We start from the raw sequence: 22,432 nt of genomic DNA on the forward strand, positions 1-22,432 counted from the left end.
TCTGAAATGTGATAGCCTTTATTTCCCTTGAAGACTACTTTCAGACAGTAACTGAGAACTTTCTTCGGATGCTCCTACTCAAATTGTTTTTTCTCTTTTCAAGTGTAAAGCAATGAATTCTGTATAGAAGACCATCAGCTGTGGCTTTCAGTAAAAAAAGCTCTTCACTTCACCAAACAGATTAGCTTCGCAACACAGACCATAAGTGCTGCAAATCAATGGGCTTTGCCTACATTTTATCATATATTTCTCTTCTGTCTAGGATTGTAGACTTAAAATCTTGTGTTGTGGCTGGAAAATTATTCTTGTTGCATTAGTTATATAACATGCTGTGATGAAAAGATTTTGGATTATTTTGAAAAAGTATTCGAGATCAATTGCTTTTGAATTATGCAATAAATAGAGTTTATATAATTAATATCTGTGTCTTCTAGGGAATTATGGGAATCCGTTTTGCCAAGCACCAGAGATGCTACATCAGGACTCAAACCAAGGAGCTGCCCAAGCTGATTGAAACGGATGCAAAGAATGCGGATGTAGAGGTATAATCTCCCCAAGCATTTATATCTTTCAGTGGTTTGCTTCAGTAAAACAGAAATGGGAAAAAAAATATGAATTTTGCAACAGAGGTCATCAGAAGAAAGATGTAAGGCCTGCAAAATGAAACTTACTCCAACCATCACAATTTATCCACCATCCAACCAACCACCAAATGCCCTGAACCCCACCCCCCATCTCATCTCCCCTCCAGTAGTTTCTACAAAAGTATAAACTTGGCTCTCCTGTGGCTGTGAATCCACCTGCAAGTCCACAATCCCATAACCCTTTGTGGCACACATCAAATGGTGTTTGCCGTCAATCCTGAACTAATATTAATTTTTAATCATCTCCTCTGAAGCCTCAGCCCAAATAGCCTTAAGGAGAGAGAGAGGTCCTTGGGAAAGGTAAGCCATTAAAATGGTATTTGAAGATGTTTGCTCCGTAAATTTCACTTGACTCAGGTCTGAAGTGATTCATCTCTGTTCTCCTGCTCTAATGGCTGTCTGTGATGCTCGGCAAGAGTGATGGGCAAAATTCTATCAATCAAACATCCAATTTATCGGTGTCACCGAGAATGGCAGGCGGTTTCGAATGTGCTAAACTCTCTTTCTGTCGCAGTTCATATTTGAGGGAAGGAGGGAGTGCATGGTAGTGTTCCTTTGCGATTTGTATTAAAAATACACTGATCTATTGTTGTTGCAAGTCCCAGACATCCTCTTTGACTTTTGGAACAGAAGGTATTATAGGCAGAACAGCCTGCATGTCCTCTCACTCATCGTTTTAATGTCTAATCCATGTTTACAGATACTAATTGCGAAGCAAACGCCATATGTCGCTGCCATTTCTCCCTTTTTTGCTCATTGTGAAACCTAATTAGATTTTTCGGCTAAGCTTTATTTCACAGATGTGAAATCAATCAGTGTTTGGCCAGGATTGAAACAGTGGGGCTAGAGAGAGAAAGAGAGAGAGAGAGAGAGACAACAAAAGAGACAAGGAGACAGAGATGTGCCTGGAACTCCAGAGGGGAACGGGACACATGGTGCAAGATGGAGCAAGCTGTTTGCACCAAAAAGATGTAACTAACCAGGAAAACGTTTACTTAAATGATCTCTCATGTATTGGATAAACAGAATAAACAGTGACTAACAATGTTAAAAATGCCAGAAATGGGCTTCAGGGTTGCGGACTCTCTTTATTTACATTTCTGCCTTCTCTAAATCTTGGATTATACACATACCAGCATGGAGGCCTGAGATAAATCAGGTTGCTATTGAAACCAAAGATTGCTTGTGTCTAAAAAAGAGAGAGAAGCAGGCCATTCTTTCCAAGGTTGTGAGCATGTTAAGGAAGTAGAGGTTAAAACCCACATTATTAGCTCCAAGTGCAGCTGAGCCACAGGGCATGCGACTGCGGTCCCAGAGCATGCTGCCTTAACACGCTTCACCACAAAACAATGCTGGCTGAGGAGAAACTGCAAACCACTGATAAGGAAATAAAGCAGCCTGTGAGCACAACCAGGTGACAAGCATAAATTGTATGCTGCCAGTTTGTTTACCATTTTCAATTTATTCAGTCTGGGAAATGATGAATGCCCTGAACTTTCCTCTAGTCTCCAACTGCTCAAATGTCTCCCGATGAAATCAAGGCCTGTCTTCCAGCACAACCCTTAAGTCTCTGGATAAGCATGGTCTTTCCCTCACCTCAGTCCCTATTCTTACTTTCAGTACATGGCACTTTCCACTAATATAGTTATTTGGTATACCAAACAGAGGGTGACACACTTAATAAAACTTTTTTTGAAAGGTCAGTGAAAGGAGGTGCTTAACCTTCTGAAAATGTTGATAATGAACTTAATATTATTTGAGCTGTTTTGTTTATTCTATTCATTGTAAATGCAGTTTGCAGTTTTTGCAACACTGTTACCAAAATGTGATACATGTCTAGATACAGTTTTAAACCCTTTTTTGTGTGATTTTGTAATTTTCTATCCAAAAATATTAAATCAACATAAAAATTAAATCAGTGTTGCAAATTTAGCCTACATTAAGCTACTATAGTATAGGCAAACTTGCTTGGGACTGGGACCAAAGGTTGGTTTGTAGTTATTGATAAACTTATATTTCCAATAAATAAATAAAAAAAAGAGTGCTGCATTGATGCACTTTGTGAACATGCTAGGGACAGACCATAGGGTATTTTTTTTATTTTATTTTATTTATAAACTGTATATTTCAGTTCTAAACAATCTCTATCGAAGAGTTTGTGAATTTTCTGCATACCGAACCATCACAGCTCATTTATAACGGGACTATGGATGATAGGACACCATTGGTGAAATATGACCCTTTTGGCGTTCCATATTGAAACGTGTAGCAGAATGTGTGTGCAACTCATGCAATGAGTGCTTCGCTCTTTTGTGAGAATGTTCTTATTGAATGCAATTCACAGAAACAACATTTTGAATAGCATCCCAGTCCCGGAGGAAGGAAAATAATTAGGATGTTACAGACCACACAGGGCGGTGATAGCATCCAATACACACCTCAAGTGTGATAAGTAATGATTAATTTCCTTACTTAATGATTTCGGGAGGGAAGATTAACATCAAACTGAGAGCAAGCGTACAAAACGAATCGTGCAGCCGCATCCGACCATCTTTAAAACCCAGTTGGACATGGCCTTGAGGGCCCGCCCCTCATCTGCGGAGCGGGAAAATGGCGTGTCGGCTCATTCGCTAGATGTAACTGAGCGCCGCTCACCACCGGGAAGCGGTTGTGCACAGTATTCAATACATGCCTCAAAGTGTGATTAGTAATGAGGAAGGAAATAATCAGGATGTCTCAGACCACACAGGGTGGTGACAGCATTCAATATACACACCTCAAGTGTGATTTGTGATGATTAATTCCCCCACCTAGTGAATTTGGGAGGGATGAAATTAATTAGGATGTCACAGACCACACAGGACAGTGACAGCATTCAATATACACACCTCAAGTGTGATTAGTAAAGATTAATTTCCCCACCTAGTGAATTTGGGAGGGAAGATTCATTTTAAACTGAGAGCGAGGTGGCCGGCGTTCAAACTGAATTGTGTAGCCGTGTGATAACAGGCGCGTCGGCTCGCTCATTAGATGAGACTGAGCGCCGCTCACCGCCGGGAAGCGGTTGTGTACAATATTCATTAATACACACCTCAAGTGTGATTAATAATTATTAATTTCCCCACCTAGTGAATTTGGGAGCAAGGTGGCCGGCGTATGAACTGAATCGTGTAGCCGTGTAGACCCGCCACGCATCCGCGGAGCGGGAAACGGGCGCATCAGCTCGCCGCTCGTTTTAGGAGGGAATCACTCGACAACACTGGACCATTCGCAAGGGATTCGGCATCATCTTTATCATCAGAACCGCCAAATGTAACGAGGTCCCGCGCTCCAACAGAAGACCGGAGCTCCTCACGCATATAATATATAGGCGAAGCCGATTCAAGAGAAGATTGAGGGGCTCACAGGGCTTTGGGATGAGAACCCGTGTCGCTGTGGTTGCACAGAAGCGCCACAGGAAAGGGTAAACACATTTTAATAGACCTTTTTTACAGCAGCGCCATCTTTGATTTTTGATGGGAATGACAAAGAGGCTGTGAGGGATAGACGTACAGTCTCTTCAATGGGCTGTACTGCAGTTTAAGGTGATTTTGGACAAAACATTGAAAAAAAAACATCTTTTCAAGAACATTCATTAGACAAAAAACTTCAGACAACATGAGTTGTGGAAAATCAGATGTGATCTAGGAGCTTTTTTGTGCGTGCCATTGAAGAGATGGTAAGTCTATCCCTCACAGCCTCGTTGTCATTCCCATTAAAAATCAAAGATGATGCTACTGTGAATAAGGTCTATTGATGCAAAAATATCTGATGGAAGATAGCACTTGCAGGGTTTGCGTTAACCGAAAATTTTCTGTCATTTACCGATTTTTGGAAACATTGATGGATAATTTCAAATGCTGTCAGTCATTTTGACAGATAAAAAAATTAAGAAACGTTTTTTTTGACTTAACTGTCTCTCTCACACACATTCCTGCTCTGTGTGTGTGTGTGTGTGTGTGTGTGTGTGTGTGTGTGTGTGTGTGTACTGTTTATTGCCTGGTATTAAGATGTGTACTAGGAGGGACCCTCACCAATAACACCTGGTACTATGCGTCTCTTTTGACCAGTTGTGTTCTGATTCCGAGGACTGAGACTCTGAATTAAAGACTGCATATATCAGTCATAATTTTAGTGTGTTACTGCATGTTTAGTATGGCATACAAAATGCAACAAATGTGGTTAAATGTAATACAATAATTGATAATCGTAAATCATTGAATAATGATTATTAATTAATCAAACGTGTAACCATTACCTCTGTTAATCATCAAATAACGATTATCAGTTATCCAAAGTATACCTTCAAGTGTTTCCCTTTAGATAATCATTCACTCAAACCATCAAGCTGTTGTCCCGTCTCTGTTATCATCAACCACTGAATTATCACTCCTTGTATTATCATCTTGTGGCTATGGGTGTACTTCTGTGTGGCACATTCAATTTCATTGGTTGCTACATGAATAAGATGAACGCTCGATTAGATTTCATTATTTTGCAAAGACAACAGATGTCACTGTTGCCTGGTCTTGTCAGACTTGAACACATGAGAGCGCGAATCCCTTCTAAGTATTTGAATTCTATGCGCTTGGAGAAAGGACATGGCTTCCAACAGAATAGTGCAGCTGCTGTGAGAGTCAATACATGTGTGTATTATAAGATTTCTCGGTTGTTCGTTCAGTGTTTGCTCACATCATTTTCACATTAATGCTTGTACGTTGTAGCATGCAACAGCCCGCAAACCAAAGAAATTGAATGTGCCACACCGAAGAACGGCCATCTAATTTGCATAGCCACAAGGTGATAATACAACCAGTGATAATTCAGTGGTTGATGATAATAGAGACAGGACAACGGCTTGATAGTTAAACATGAGTGAATGATTAGGGAAAATCTTGAGGGTAATGGTTATCCTTTGGATAATTGATCATCATTTTTTGATGATTATCAGAGGTAATGGTTAAACGTTTGATTAATTGATAATCATTATTCAACGATTTACCATTATCAGTTATTGTATTACTATTAACCACATTTGTCACATTTCGTATGGCATAGATTAGAGCAGAATTGTCAGTTATTTTAGAGTAGGCTACTTGCATAAGAGCTTCAGAGATGTGTGGTCTGTGATTTCAGGCACATTGAAAAAGTTCTGTGAACTTGTGCTTACTATGTATGTGCATTTTCAAATATTCCGATTGGACGTTTATTTCCTTTAAAAGCCACACGTAAACGGCAAAGTTTAAAATCATGTTTTAACCAGCGGTTGATTGACAGGTAGAACCTCACCCAGGAACCCATTGGTTTCACCAGACTCGCTACTTTACTTTGGAGTAAAAAAAGGTATTATTTAAACCTATATGCTGTTATCTACTCTATATGCCATTACAATGGACGCTAAAAATGTCCCATCAATGCAGTACTTTTAAAACTAAAACAAAGTATGACGGATAAAAATAAACCATGATGGAAATTTTACAACTCAGTCCATCAGAGTGACGGATAAAGATTTTTTTCTCGCGCAACCTCTGAGCGCTTGTCATTAATTTGGCAGAATTGGGTTGATGTCGTACGAGAACATTCGGTAGCAAAATGTTGGGAATATAGACATTTGATGTGCTTAAAACTAACTACTTTTCATGCTAGGTTAATTTTATGTTAGATAGCATATACGATAGCCTCTGATGCTTTTCTTGAATGCCAGAATGCACAGAATCGTGGAAATTGCAGCATGCAGCCTTGAATAAATTACACTAGCATTAACAATGTGTTCTTATTGTCATCATTCCACCTAGACTTATTTCAGTTTTGCTATTTTCCCTTGAATGACTTATTCCGCAAACCTCTCAAAATCCCTTGAGAGAATCCACCCTTAAACTTGTTTGCACTGCTGGCCCTAGTTTTAATTTTAGGTTAACGCCCGTTTCACATTGCAAGCATGATCGGCGCGTGAGCAGAGTATATTTTTTCCGGCATCCATAATAACAGATTAGAGCATTCTCATCGGAAGCAGCGCGTCAGAGCGTAATGTGAGCTTGCAGCGCCATTCGTGCTCAATTAAAGTGACCATGCACTATTCATAGATAAAATGAAAGTGATTTGACACAAAAAAAGTACACAATGCACAGAATATGCATATATTAGTAGTCTAGTGTGTCTTTATATTGTATGAGTCAGAGCACATCTGAAAAACAAATGAAAAGAAAAAAAGAAATTCCAGGAGATTTAAAAATTTAAACCAATTTAAACTATTTCAATTATAGATCTTAATCAGAAGTACGGTTTATCATTTAAAACTACAGTAAACTACAACTTATAAGCCTGAAAATATGGGACAGAATATTGTCTTTTATGTATTATTAAACATAGAACAGGTCTATAGGTTTCGGCAATACCCACTCACAGCCGAGTTTGCTTTCACTTGTAAACACATGCACATGACAGACCGTGACATTGGTAAATTCAGAACTTACCTCATTCGTGTTCAACAATGGATGATACAAGACTAACTGTGGTGGTGAAGAAGCACAAAGTGCTCTATTGTTTACCTTTTAGATGCAAATATGGTCCTCCTCCTCATGTACAGTAAATAAGATTTCACGTTTGTAATACTTATCAATGACCCATTCCTGATAACCATTTTATAAATAATGGTCTTTATTCAAATAAATACTCACTGTAGTAACATAGAAATTACAGTATTTTTCTATATAGAGCCACTGCTGTGACGCTATAAAAACGCTTCCAGTGTGAAAGCCCTGTCGAGTCTGCAGCTGCAGTTACGCTGTAGTTAAGCTGACGCTATGTTCACGTCTCGCTCAAGCTTACAACAGCCTTCACTGCTCGAGTCTGACAGGCTGTCCTCCTATTCATCATTAGTTTAGCATGATATGCAAGTGAGGGGGCTGGAGTGAAGAAACTGTTTTAAAGGCTGCACTTTACACAAAGAGCAGAGGAGTGAGTGAAGCTTTTAATCAGGCGGAACCGGAATGGCTACAGGTCAGTGCGGTGTCACTTCCCAACAAACAAGAAATGTTACAAAAATGACTTCTAATAAAACAAGAGCAGCGGGATGAGAGGGAGAGAGAATGGAAGAGAAAGAGAGGAACCCAATATAAATGATTGTAGTTCAGACAATAGCCCCAGGATTCTACATCAAGCTTAACTAATGTGCAATTAAGCTTTAGACTGGGAGAAAATCACCTTGTAAAAAATATTTTGTCATGTGAGCCATTTCGCTGGCCTCTCTACTAATTAACAAGGGAATATGTGATGAGTTTGTTTGTATTTCTATTTATACATAACTACAAGCTAAACAAACACATACTTAATTTGATTATATTACCCAACACCCCTTCCTAGATCTCCATTAGATCAAACTGACATGCAATCACTATCATTAAGCAATAATAGTTTACTTTACAGATCATAAACTGCAGAACCAACAAATTAAGTATATTAATATCAGTCGTATAATTAGATGTTTAATTGCCAGGGTGGATGCACAATGCTGTGCTTTATTGTGTCTGCAGGATTGAACAATAAGTCATTCCTTCGACCAGCATAGCACACAGACTTTAAAGTCATTTTAAAGTCAGATTTTTTACCCTCATTGCTGTTGAATTAAAATGCAACACCACTAGTGCCTGCAGAAAGAAAAGGGCATACTATGTACTAGGAAAGAAATAAGTCTGTTTCACTGGAAGGTACAGCTTTGGTCTTTAAGAGAGGTCAAATGAAATATTTTAGCTGTGGTCAGCAGTTAGTGCTCTGGTTCCCTGTGGAGAGAGGATGAAATGATCCAATGCAATAAAATAATGCGAGTCCCCCGCTTTATCTCGGTTGGGCTGTTGAAAGAAATATTAGGCTGCAGGTTGTTACAATGTACATTGTATTCACAGGTGGGTAAGACTGGCGAGGTAGATATGCAGGTGGACACTCAAATATGGATCCCTGCTGAGGAGCCCATCTCCAACAGAACATTCCTGCTCAATTCCAAGATATGGGAGATTTGCCAAGAGCTGCCCATCCACTGGATCCACCCTTCCCCTCTCAGAGGTACCAGGGCAACAAACAAGAGTTCACCAACTCTAAATCAAAATAAACCTTTAAGGAATATTCCGGGTTCGATGCAAATTGAACTCTACTGACAGTATCTGCCATATGCTCTCGATTACCTCAGAAAATAATCCAGATTTGTCCCTTAATTTGTAAAACCAAGCAAAAATCATGTTTACTGTAATGCACTTACAATAGATGTATATGGGGTGTACTGTATATACAGTAGATGAGAGCTTGGCCACTGCATTGTCAACGCGTGGTCTGGTTCAAATAGCTTCACGTGCGTTCTTGCGTAACTGTGGTAGTAACAAACCTAAGTTCTCAAGAGGGCGAAAGAATTACCTTCAAAAGCCTGTGTCATTAAACTGGATGTGTTATTAAGTTGCTATAAATATATAGACTTCAACTTACTTTCTCTGCAAAATTCTCTTTATACTGTTGCTCCACCATGACAGTAGTTGACTTGAAAGAAAAAACTCAATGTAAAAGGGGACAGTTCATGTTAATGTATGCTATAGCACCCCTTGTGGCAACATTGATAATGCATGAATTGAGGTCTGACACATTTTGAAATGTAACAACATACGAAATCGAGCTTGCATAGCTAAAAGATTATGGGCTCTATTTTCATACCTGCATAGGCACAACGCTATGATCTACAACTGTACGCTTCTTCTAATTGTGAGAGCAATAAATCCAAGTGCAATTTCCATACCAGATAAGGTGCAACTTTGTGGGAGTGTTTGTGCTCTCTGTGGGTGTATATAAGGGAGGTCTATGTACATTCATGAAGTGGCGCAACATCTAATTTACTATTTTTGTGAGAAATAGGTGATTGCTAGGGATGTCATAAAATATCAATATACTGATTATTGATCGGCACGTTATTTTACCGATACATACTGTATATGAGGCATCGATATATTAACATCAGCCGACATTTAAATTAGAAGTCTAATTTGTGTGCTTCCAATACACTGCCAGTTGCATTTCATTTAATGTAGTCTGATGTAATAGCTTTGGGAGACTTCAAGGGGGTGACATAACATTTACTGAAACCTGTTTCGGCATATCACACACACACACACACACACACACACACACACACACACACATTATGAGATGATGGAAGTCCAACGTTTTTGTACTTCTTCAAGAATTAACAAAATGACATTGATGAGTTTGCAGGTTAGTGTATGAAACTGGTTTAAATGTGCAAACTGAACAATTAGAAATGGCGTAGTTTATTATGCAATCCCGCTGTATGTAGCACTGAATAGGTCATGCTTGTAACTTAAAATACATTGCGTAGGCTCTATGAAAGACACATATAAACATGATACTATCCAGTAATGATTAGAGTAAATAATCTGTGTCCTTTGATAATGATTTGGGTTGAATTTAAAGTGTACCTATTATGGTTTTTCAAATATCATCTTTCATGTAGTGCGTTATATAGCTGTTTGTGAATGTAAAAAATGCAAAGTTTCAAAAATCAAAGTGCACGACAAATGGAGTTATTGACTCCCAAAAGAAAGAACCGATTCTGAACACCTGAAACGAGTCATTAGTAGTTCCAGACTTACTTCCTGTACTAACCTACGTAATTTGGTAACAAAAAACCCACCTCTGGTCTTCATTGGCTGCTCGCGAACAGCTTTGACCCGCCCTCAAACGCTACACTAAGTAGTAGACCAATCACAACAGACTGGGACATCTGACCAATCAGAGCAGAGTAGGCTCTCTGAAAGGAGGAGTTTAGAATGAATCCTTTAGAATGGATCATTGAACGAGTCGTTTTTGACACTGGGAAAAAAAGGTAATGCTGCAATTTAAATTATGAGCAAATTAAAGTGTTTTTTGACCAAAATTAGGCACGTTTAAAAACCATAATAGGTGCTCTTTAATGGAAAACTATGCGAGTTGAACTTAGGCACTGCAGAATTTTTAAAAGCCTCCGGAGACGGCGAGCCTGCGGTGAGTGCGTACACGCCTTCATATAAAATACTTTTGTACAATTTTAGAACGCGCCAGATGTGTCCGATGTGCGACCCACTTTAATTAACCCTGCCGTTCACACTTTACCAAAGTTGTGTTGAGAATTATACTTGAAAGACAAAGACTATTGTGCAACGAGCAACCCTATTTATATCTGAAAAAAACCTGATATATATCGATAATCATTGGGAAAATCTTCTGATTATCTATATGTGAAAACGGCATCAATCCCAAGCCAAGTCATTGCGCATTGTCTATTCTCAGCACAAAGTCTGAACTCAGTCTGTGCATTTGCAGTTTGGGGTTCCACCAGCAGGTGCTATTAAAGACCATGTTCAAACTCTTTAGTCATGATCAGGGCCGTAGCTAGTGGGGTGAAAGATGGTAATGATTCTAGGGGCCCAATGGTCCAGGGGGGCCCATGACAAATTCAAAACAATATTATTTTAATAGGTAAGGGGCCCAGAGCAGTATAGTCAGGGGGCCCAGAATTACTTGCTACGGCCCTGGTCATGATCATGTGAAGCCGGTAATCTGGTCATTTTTGCATGACGCACAGGGATACCAGAAAGGGGCATGACGTAACTATCTGCGAAGTACTGTTTGGATAGAGAAAAATCCACCCGCACGAATTACGTTGGTAACACATAAGCAAAAGTGTATCTGCCTTAAATTCTCATTGCTAAAAGGATGATTTAGACAACTTTACAACTCAAATAACACCTAGGAGAATTAATTAATAGAATAATTAATATTATAGCACTTTATATAAAAAAAAGAACTTCACATTTCTGCTTTTAAATCATCTGGAATGCACTGCCCCATAGACTTCCTTTCTAAGTGCATTACTGTAAATGCGATTTTTTTTTTTCTTCTTTTTTTTTTTACAAATTGAAGGATGAGTCAGACTCTCCACTGTTTACTTTTTTAGGCTTCTTCAAAAGAAAATCAGTGACTGTAACTAAGTAAATATCAAGAATCTTCAAAAATCACTGAATCTTGGGACGAATGCTCAAGCTGTCTAATTATAAGAACCATAAAACAACAGACACTATTCTAAGTAATCACTGATTAACTCATCAAAGACTTAGATACACCAAAGTTTTATTAGTGGTAGCAACTTTTGCTGGTGATTTTACCAAATGAGAACATTACAGTGTTTGAGGGGTTTATGTTCTTAAGAAAGATCAAAGGGCATATCAAAATATCCATTGAGTGTTTCAGAGCATGTGTACCGATGAGTGTGTCATAGCCTCTCTCCCTCCAGATGCAGTGTTCCATGATGTGGAGGATGTGGATGAGACCCTGGGGTTGGAGGTGAGAGGGCCACGTCAGGCCAGGGATGTTATGGATCAGTTACCAGTAAACGATTATGTAAGTATCTGAGGCCAGAGATTCTTTACAAGAAGACGTGTTCAGACTGTGGTTGAGCTGGATAGTCATGCTCTCTTTCTTCATTTAAATTGTTCATAATCGAAGTTCCCTTTCCTAACTTAAAACAGACCATGTGGACCACAGGGCATTGAAATTGCTCTATATATCTGCCTAAATCAGGCCAGTTCACTTAAGACTCCCTTAATGTCTTGCAGCTAATGGAGAGGGATATTTAGCCTTCAAAGGAAGCAAGTTTCCCTTAAGCCCTTGCACAAATTTTTCTTGCCACTCTTTTTGCGTCTAATGTAGCTAGCGATGCACAAAGAGAGCCTCCCGAGGTCACTCATTAATGAAAAGATAAATGTATTAATCATGCTTTAATTATAAAGGCAGAACGAATCAAGCAGCCAAAGGGTGTTCTTTATTTCTTTCATGATGTGATGCGTATGTTCAATGATTAATTATCTTAAAGCTCAGCCTACACAGCTCAAAACAATTCACACACCTACATATATACCTCCGTAACCACTGTAGCTTGTGACTTCTATCCTCTGAGCTCAGGAATGAGGAGAAGATGAAGATGGAAAAAAGAAAGAACTTTGGAAAAAAGGCACATTTATCTGCAGAGGCCCAGAGATGTCTTGCCTGCCCACCTCATCCAGCAACCAGGGTCCGCACTGTTCCGTATAATTAAAGCAAACCCAGATGAAACCACCTTTCCCTTTTGAAATACTCTCCTTCTATCAGCTGGTTATTACAGTACACACCAATCCAGCCAAATCCATGGCTAAGCACATGTGGGCTGTGTTTGTGGGCAGAGCGATAACAAAGGCTTTTGTGAACGTCAGAGGGGATGTGGCTCATAGTAATTGGAGTCTGGAGTCATGTAGATGCTGCTGGGTGTCCAGATATCCCAAACCATTCAGAGAATCCTAGACCCAAGCCCTTCTTTAGCTCTCCCACTGGCAGACGTCTGCAACTGGAAGGAGGGAATTCATATTTGACTACAGGTCTCTTCCTGTTTGCACTTTTTAAAAATAATCATCAAAGTTCCTGTGACAGAAGGCCTGAGATATACGAGTCTGACCTTTCCCCAGTCCTGCCATTCCGATGCGTTGTGCACTAGCACAACTCTGGATATCCTTCAAACTGAATAACTATCATCTGGCTGTGCTGAGAAATTGCATCATGGTCCTTGACCTATATTGGGAGTATAAGTCTCTGATGATTGGGTCCAATCTTGCCACAGTTGTTTGATGGTAGGCATCGTGACCCAGGTCCTAGCCAAAAGCATTCTGGCTTGCAGATCACTGATTAAACCTGCCTCGCCCCGTCTGTCTGAACTTCAGATGCACTGTGCGGTCAAGGAACAGTTGAAGATAACTTCACTTTAAACCTACCGTAGGACACTAAATGTTAGTGCTAAATGTCTAATGTTAAAAGAATCACTCAAAAATGAAAATTCTGTCATCATTTACTCAGCCTCATTTTGTTCCATTGATATGTCTATCTTTCTACTGCGGAACACCAAATGAGGAATTTTATAGAATCTCTCATTCCCTGATTTTAATACAGTGGCAGTTGATTGTGACTCACTTTAAAGCTTAAAAAAGGACCATATGCTGCTTGTGATCATATTTAAAGTCTAAAGGCATATAATAGTTGTTGTTGTTTTTTTTTTTCTTTTCTAAACAGTGCTTTTCTCACCACAAACCTAGTATATGCCTTCAGATGACTTGGTATATGATGCACAAGCAGCACTGACTAATTTTATCACACTTTGGGTGCTTTCTTTTTTTTTTTTTTTTTCTTTTTTTTTTAATAGTGACTCACTATCATCTGTCATTGTATATATGGAATAACTGTGCCTTCACACAGCAGGCAAGAACGCTAACGGCTTTCAATGGTGGATATGGGCACCACTGCGATTTTAATAATCTGTTAAGCATTATATAATATAATAATGTCTTTTAATGTAAATAACATTTATTATAAAGTGAAGAAATATATGTAGGTTCATTCTGAAATATCGACTAAACCAGTTTTAACTTGATTTAATCAGCTTGTATGATTTAGTGGAACATGTAACAGGTTGATAAATACACACCCTCACGCCCTTAACACAATTCTAAAGCTGAAGTATAGGTCTCTGTGGAATAATATTGGGTGTTTCCCAATCAGTGGGAGTTTTCAAACCGTGTTGAGCATTTTTCAACTATCCAATGAAAGTAGGGAATCTCAATGTAGTAATCAGTGGGCATTTCCAAATCAGGATGGGCATTTATCAGCTTTCCAATGAAAGTAGGGAATCTCAATGTAATAATCAGTGGGTGTTTCCAGACCAGGATGGGCGTTTATCAACTATCCAATGAAGTAGGGAATCTCAATGTTGTAGGCATATCCTGTAAAGCAGTTGAAACACTTATACCACTTTGAAAATGCCCACTGATTGGGAAATGCCCATTTTTGTTCTGCAGAGACATAAGTCTCCTAAAGCCTGAGAAATGTGCCATATATTAAACAAGTTACTTAGTGCATTTAAAATAAATGCAAAGACAGATTTAGAGGTAGTAAAAGAAAAATGTTGCATATCCATTCACAAACAGCCAGCGCGCGCTGAAGTGGTGGAGATGGGTCTGGTTCATCCCGTAAGATCTCACATGGTTGTCTTGTTCATATAAGCATCGTTAGATCATATTTGGTCTCATTTCTGTCACAGTGGTTTTGCTTTGGAAATTAAAAACAGCCGTTTACAATCAGGGTTTGTGAGATTCTTTTGTGAAAAGTTAAAATCTACCAACAGCAGCTTCAGGGTTAGTGGGTCTTATAAAAGCAGGGGTGATCACAATGATGGTGGTCTGTGAAATATCATAAATTATGTAAAATCGTGAGTTTGTCCAGATCCACTGATCCTGATGGAAATTAACCCTCCTATTGTCTTAAGAAACTGAAACCTTTGTTCTCCGTACAAGGATCAGTATTGAAAACCATTAAAAATTTATAAATTCTTGATTTGTGTACAACAGCATTAAAGGTCCCGTTCACGACAGTCTGTTTTATTGTGGTCCCAAAGTGTACAATGATAGGGGAACAAATTCCATATTCTTAATATTAAAGGAGTAACATAGTTTTTAAATAATTCTTATAAAAATAAAAAATTTAAAAACTTGGCAAACATTGGCCAAGGATGTCTCATTTATTTAAATCACTTTTGGCATTGTATAATTTATTCTGCTTGTAGAAAATCAACAATGTACATTTTAGTTACAATTTTAGTACATGCTTATTTCACAAATGAATCTCTATTGCCTTTACAGCAGTCAAAACAGGCCCACTTTGCACGTCCATTGCAACAAATCCATTCCTTCCCACTAATGTCAAACAATTTGTTGCAGTGTTGCAGAAGTTGAGGAAGGTGCAGTAATATTTCTGCCAGCTAATGATTTAGGAGAAAAGAACATCCAATAGGTCTTTTACCATTGGGGGGCCTTTAGCCCCATTGTATCCTATCATATAAAATCATGTTAGCAAACTTATTTACTAACATATTACATGTTCAAAACTGTAAAAATCACTCTCTGTGTTCTTGTGTGTGTGGACATATGCATGTGTGCACAACCCCCATTTAAAAGGAAAGTAGGCAATTTGTGGGAAAGATGCAGTTCCCAGTGGAGCAGGTGGGGGAGCTAGAGAACAATATGGGGCTAGGGGCTAAATTTGAGAAAACTGAAATATTTTAGGTCAAATTCAATTAATAGATGTGCCAAAAACTATTTAAAGCTATAAAACATCCGGAAAGTCAAACAGCACTTTCTAGGAATTTTCAGCTCAAAAGCACCTATTGAAAGCAGTTCTTGTCCAGGGTGCCAAAAAAAAAAAAAAAAAGAAAAACTGAAGCGCCACCACTGTGTTTTTGTTGGTAAACAGTAACTTTTTCTATTTAAATCAGGCAATGGGACATCCGCATAAGAAGGAAAGACTTATAGGGTTTGGAATTATGTGAGAGTGAGTAAACAATGACAGAATTGTAATTCTTGGGTCAATTATCTCTTTAAATCTGCCTGTCCAATTATTTAATAGTTGAATGTGCAAAGGACTACATACTCAACATAAATATACACTCACTGAGAACTTTATTAGGAACACTATAGTCCTAATAAAGTGCCTGATGTGGTCTTCTGCTGTTTAAGCTCATCTGCCTCAAGGTTTTACGTGTTGTGCATTTTGAGATGCTTTTCTGCTCACTACAATTTCACAGAGTGGTTATCTGAGTTACCATAGCATTTCTGTCAGCTCGAACCAGTCTGGCCATTCTCCGTTGACCTCTACCATCAACAAGGCGTTTCCACCCACAGAACTGACGCTTACTTGATGTTTTTTGTTTTTGGCACAATTCTGAGTAAATTCTAGAGACTGTTGTTGTGAAAATCAAAGAAGATCAGCAGTTACAGAAATACTCAAACCAGCCCAACTGGCACCAACAATCATGCCACGATCGAAATCACTGAGATCACATTTTTCCCCATTCTGATGGTTGATGTGAACATTAACTGAAGCTCCTGACCTGTATCTGCATGATCTTATGCATTGCACTGCTGCCATTTGATTGGATGATTTGATAATCGCATGAATATGTAGGTGTATAGGTGTTCCTAATAAAGTGCTCAGTGAGTGTATATTTAATACAGTACTGTTGGAAATATCTGCGTCTGTTGAGATAGTGTGGTTTAAGATGATTTATCCCCTCAGTAATCATGGTGTGTAAAATAACTCCTCAGGGTGTTGAGAACCCACTGTATAATGTCCCATGCTATAATAAATAAGCAGTTTTCTTACTTTTTAGCATTAAATGCTACTTCATCACGCTTCATGGGCTGTCTTTAATGTTAAACATAGCAGGGAACATGACAGCATTTGTGAGGCTAATACAAAATGATATAGTCAGCTATAGGCACCTGCTCTTAATTACTTGTTTATGCATGACTGACAACATTTCCCAGAGTACTTCACTCCCCGTCATTGGCACATAGAATAGACTGGCACATAATGTCTCAAACATGAAGTTATTAACACTCACTTTCCCATTTCAGCAGGATCATTACTTTGATTAATTTGCCTCAGTGGAACAATCCCATTCATTGTCTGTTTGTTTTATCCTAATCACACATCATTTCACATAGCAAAAAATAAATAAATAAATAAATAAAAACAACCTTATTTTCCTAAATAACATCCACCTTTCATGCTGGCAGGGGGGTTTTCTGTGAAAGCCTGATAAAGCAAACAGTGCTACACTGACAGCTGTTGTGCTGTTTCCAAAGTTGTCTCAACACTCTTGACCCTAAACCTGACAAACATTATGAATCAGTAATTGTCTTTGTGTGTTTGTGAGCAATAAATCAAACGTTACAGGGATCACCCTGCTTTCTCTAGCAGTAGTCCAATCATTAGGAAAATGCAATTTTCAGTCCATTCATCATTGCATAGTGAGCTCATGAAAACTCATACATGCTACGTTTATGGATAACATAATGATGGATGGGCCTCCAGAGGAGAAATGCATATCATTATGCATCTCACACAGGCACATACTTGCACAGACACATCACACTTCTAAATAGATCACTGTCCTTAATCTCAGAAGGAAAAAACCAATAATGATAATGATGTACCTGTTTATGACATACACATACAAAGTATGACCGTTTTGAAATGCATATGAATGCTTTGTCATTTTTTTCAGGCAACAAAACACATTCCAAACCAATTATCCGCCCTTCCATTGATTTGCGTCATTTCTCAACAGGAAATCTGCATCGTTGCCAGTCAACCTGGAGACTGATGTTTCATCTGTCAATCTAGTGCATGTCTAGGGTGACTAGGCCAGTGACAGTGCTTTTTTTTAATCAGGCAGATAACATCATATTGTCTGTGTGCCTTCAGCTAGGGGAGATTGAAATGCAGTGAAATGAAACAGTGCAAGTCGAGGTTGCTGTCTGCTCCAACAGTTTTGGGAGATACAAAGTTAAGTGGCACTTCTCGGAACCCAACTCAGTGTAGCAGCTGATTTTAGGCATGGCACTCAGCCCTGGGTAATCTAGAGAGGGCACGCATACACAATCACAATGGAGAGGGCCAAGGGCCATTAATTCTACCCAATTTACCTTTCACTCGGCTTTCATTTAGCCCTTACACCAATTCACACCCTGCCTGGGAGAGCAAATAAACTGATCCTTGTTGGGCTACCATTACCCTGTTAATTGCTGTAGGAACGTGCCATTCGCTTTATGCCAAAGTCAATGGAGGGCACAAGAGTGCATGGGAGAGAGTTCTCATTTCGGTGCTCAAATGAGGCCAGCAAATCTTGGACTGTGGTGCCCAGGCAATGCCTTTATATGAGTGAGAGGGCTTTGATGAAAGAAATTGTATCTCAGCAGCCGCCAGTGTCAAAGTCGCTCTGATTGATAACGCTCAGGCAGCGAGGTTAAGGAACTCGTATCAGAGTGAAGCCACCTCCGGCATAATGGAAAGGTCAAGGGCATTATATCATATCTGATACCCCAGCTTGGCATATCAAGAGCATCTACTTTAAATGCCACTCTGATCCTTGTGACATCTCTGAGCATGACAGGGTTTTTGTCATCACATGTCTACACCCCATAATCACTCTTCATTTCCCTTCAGAGCTGAGCCTTTATATTGCGGAAATCACCCTATCGGTCATGTGTCCTGTGGTGAGATTGCAGGTATTGTTTGGCTGCTGTTCTGACCCTGTTGACTCACTCTGCTGTCTTCACAGAGAGAAATTGGGCTGGAATTGGACAACAGTCTAGATGAGCAGGGATACTGCTGCCAGTACTGTCGTCGTGGGTACCGCTACTGTCGGCGATACCACGAGCCCCTCGGTGGCTTTTGGCCATATCCTTACTATTACCAGGGAGGACGGGTCATCTGTCAGATTGTCATGCCCTGCAACTGGTGGATAGCACGAATGCTGGGACGGATTTGATGAAAATTGGGACAGTGCTGTGAGCAAATGGTGCTATGCTGCTCAGGGGTATGCGTAGACCAGCTTCATTTGTGCGAAATGTCACATACATGCTCAAACCTTTATGCATTCTTTAGCCTTTGTTTTCAAAAAAGTGTGGAAAAACATCTGAACATTTAGCATATTTCAGACCAGGTCATTATCATAATAAGTTTTCATTTCATCAGCTGAAGGGCGCACGCCTTCTAACGAGTCATTGACTTGTGACTTGCATGCAACAATGAATAAGGAGGAAATATAGACATTATTTGTCATTTGTTGAGCAAAACATTCCCCAAAAACGTCTGTGAAAATGTTTTAGAAACTAATTAGTAATTTATTTTCCTAAGTCTTTATCAGTAATCTGATTACAATTTTAGAGATGCAATTAGTCATTTGTAGTGGATTACTTTTTTGATTAACTTACCCAGTCCAATTGTGAAAATACTTTTATACTCAGTCATAGTATGGTCATTTGCTTATTTGATTAGTAATAATGCAGATTCTTAAATATTTGTTGGTTTTCAATTTCTCAAAATACTTAAAACTTGTTTATTTCAAGGTTCAAATTAGAATTTTCAGTCCCTAATTTTCCATTTGGACTCAGACTTTTGAATGCCATTTTATGTGTGTATATACATTACTCTGCTTTCTCCTTTTGCATGTTTACAAATTAAGTAATCTTGGTCTGTCCTTGATTTACCTCCATACTAAATGTAAAACACAAATAGTTGCAAACTTGCACATAAATGGTTAAAGTAAGTTACTATGGTCTGTATCTTCCATTCAGACCTTTTAAAACTTTGAAAAACATGTAGGTAGAGACATTATCACTCAATAAACAGGAAAATTAATCAATTTAACTTGATTTTGTGTGTGAGTGAAGTTTTAGTTTTGCATGTCATTACCCTTTCTGAGGGTCATTAATCTAGTTTTGTTTAATTGTTAGTGTATGAGAGGAACCATGTAAGGTTTATAGTAATTTGCATGTTTATATATTATGAAATGTGCATTTAAAAGTGTATTTACACTTAAGTAGAACTGCTCAATGTCACATCAAAGTACACAGATGATGCTAACAACCTATGTATTGGTGAAGCAAAATATAATCTGTATAAATTTGAAGAACTTTTTAAAGCCATATAATGCAGTGCACAACTGCACTGTACACAGATCATATTGCTATATTGTATAAAGAAGTGACATTGCTAGCACCATAATTGCAGGTCTGGGACAGTTTCAATCAATTCTCTCATCTAACCTAATGCTTGGTCTTTGAATTGCATTTACATAGTGTAATGCACATTTGTGTTTTTCCAACAACTTCTTTCTGAATAAAAAGTGGTTTTATTCAATGTCTGGTACTTACTACTGTGTAAAAGCAAAACCTAAAAGACTTGGTGGCCAATAAGGAAAAAGAAATAAATGCAACATGCTGGTAATTTTAATGAGAGAAATTGATAAGCATCAGTACAGTACCTGCTGTAGCAGTTATCTTTCCTGCAGATTCATTGTTGGTTGGATAGACTATTGCATTTCCAAGGTGTAAACTTGCTATGTACTTTGATTTGCAGTTTTTCTAATCTTGGAACAAGGAACAAATAAGATTAGATTTACATTTACAATTAACACAACATACATTTATTCATTTGGCAGACTTAGAGCAACTTACAGTGCATTCAAGTCAAACCACTTGGCATCACTAGTGTCATGCTCTATCAGTTGAGCTACAAGACATAAGAAGTTGTAATAAGTCATATATATTATTTTAGGAAATCTTGAAAAATCTTATACTTAAAGCATAAAAATCTATTCATTCTTAGATATCAACAAAAAAAAAAGAGCAGAGGGCTTTCATCTCAAAACAAAAGATGCATCATCCATGACAAACAACCACACAAAGCCACAAATCAAAGATGCAGAAAGTTAAAACTCACCTTGATGTTTATCTCTTTTGCTTCCATGGTCAGTTTTCTCTTTAAATGAAATCTTCATCAGTCGTCTCTTTTCTCAGATCTCACTAGAGGTCTGAAGTAAATGGATTAAAGCACAAACTCAAAATACCTCATAGAAAGCTTATTAAATTGCATTCCGTTTCTTTTATCTCAATGCCTGAAAATACTTTGAAAGATCAGGACTCAACTTGATTTGATGTGACCTTAAACATCAGCAGAGCCATCATATTGTTGATTACAAGAAGTCATAAGCACAGCACTAAATAGAAGGTAAAATATCAGTGATTGTGCAGTAGGTTTTTGTTTTTAAATCAATCAAGGTAAGCAGCGTTTATTCCCTTTATGTATTTTGTATCCACATTTGCAATAACATTTAGTTAAAACAATTTTATATCACAATGAAACAATAACCACAAACTACTGATTTATCCATTCACTAGATTAATTTGAGTGTTGAAAAAATGTACATGACACAAGTATGTGTATGCTAACATCACAACACCAACAGAGGAAATTTATAACTCATTAAAACATCTTAAAGGGTGGCCTGGGTAGCTCAGTGGTAAATAGGCTGGCTACCACCCCTGGAGTTTGCTAGTTCAAATCCCAGGGCGTGCTGAGTGACTCCAGCCAGGATTCATAAGCAACCAAATTGGCCCAGTTGCTAGGGAGGGTAGAGTCACATGCAGTAACCTCCTCATGATTGCTATAATGTGGTTCGTTCTCGGTGGGGCATGTGTTGAGTTGAGCGTGGCTGCCGCAGTGGATGGCGTGAAGCCTCCACACCCGCTATGTCTCCATGGCAATACACCCAACAAGCCATGTGATAAGATGCATGGGTTGACGATCTCAGACGCAGAGGCAACTGGGATTCATCCTCCACCACCCAGATTGAGGCAAGTCACTATGTGACGACAAGGACTTAAAAGCACATTGGGAATTGGGCATTCCAAATTGGGAGGAAAAAAAAACATCTTAAAGGTGCACTCAGTAAGTTTTGCCTAAAAATAAATAGTCCTTTTGACAAATATGTATAAAATAATGTGCACTCACATGAGAATAAATTATCTATGCTGACTGTAAATTGCACATTTCGCCAATGGCATCCATGCCACTAGGGGTCAGTATAAGGCCAAGATGACAGTTAAAAAAAAAAAAAAAAAAAAAAAAAGAAAAACATTTGCTGTTTGCAACTTTAAAATTCCAGTAACATAAATGTTAGGAACTGGAATCTATGACAGAAAAAAATAAAAAAATAAAAAATCATTAAACTTAATTCAACATGTAGTATTGGCCCATTATTTTCCAGATAAACTGTTCTTGGGGAGAGGGTT

The 22,432-nt window shown here is 38.5% G+C and overlaps 1 protein-coding gene across 1 annotated transcript in view; it reads left to right on the plus strand.

Moving 5' to 3' along the window:
- The window catches only part of LOC127413010 (tenomodulin-like), a 68,986-nt gene extending 48,975 nt beyond the window's left edge, over positions 1-20,011 (plus strand). Inside the window, exons 4-7 of the mRNA XM_051649785.1 lie at positions 435-542; positions 8,585-8,741; positions 12,010-12,116; positions 18,916-20,011. Of these exons, the coding sequence (XP_051505745.1) occupies positions 435-542; positions 8,585-8,741; positions 12,010-12,116; positions 18,916-19,125 (582 nt within the window). The 3' untranslated portion in view covers positions 19,126-20,011. The remainder of the gene's footprint in view (positions 1-434; positions 543-8,584; positions 8,742-12,009; positions 12,117-18,915) is intronic.
- The last annotated feature ends 2,421 nt before the right edge of the window (positions 20,012-22,432 follow it).

This window comes from Myxocyprinus asiaticus, chromosome 22, assembly GCF_019703515.2.
Source record: "Myxocyprinus asiaticus isolate MX2 ecotype Aquarium Trade chromosome 22, UBuf_Myxa_2, whole genome shotgun sequence".
Taxonomy (NCBI): Eukaryota; Metazoa; Chordata; class Actinopteri; order Cypriniformes; family Catostomidae; genus Myxocyprinus; species Myxocyprinus asiaticus.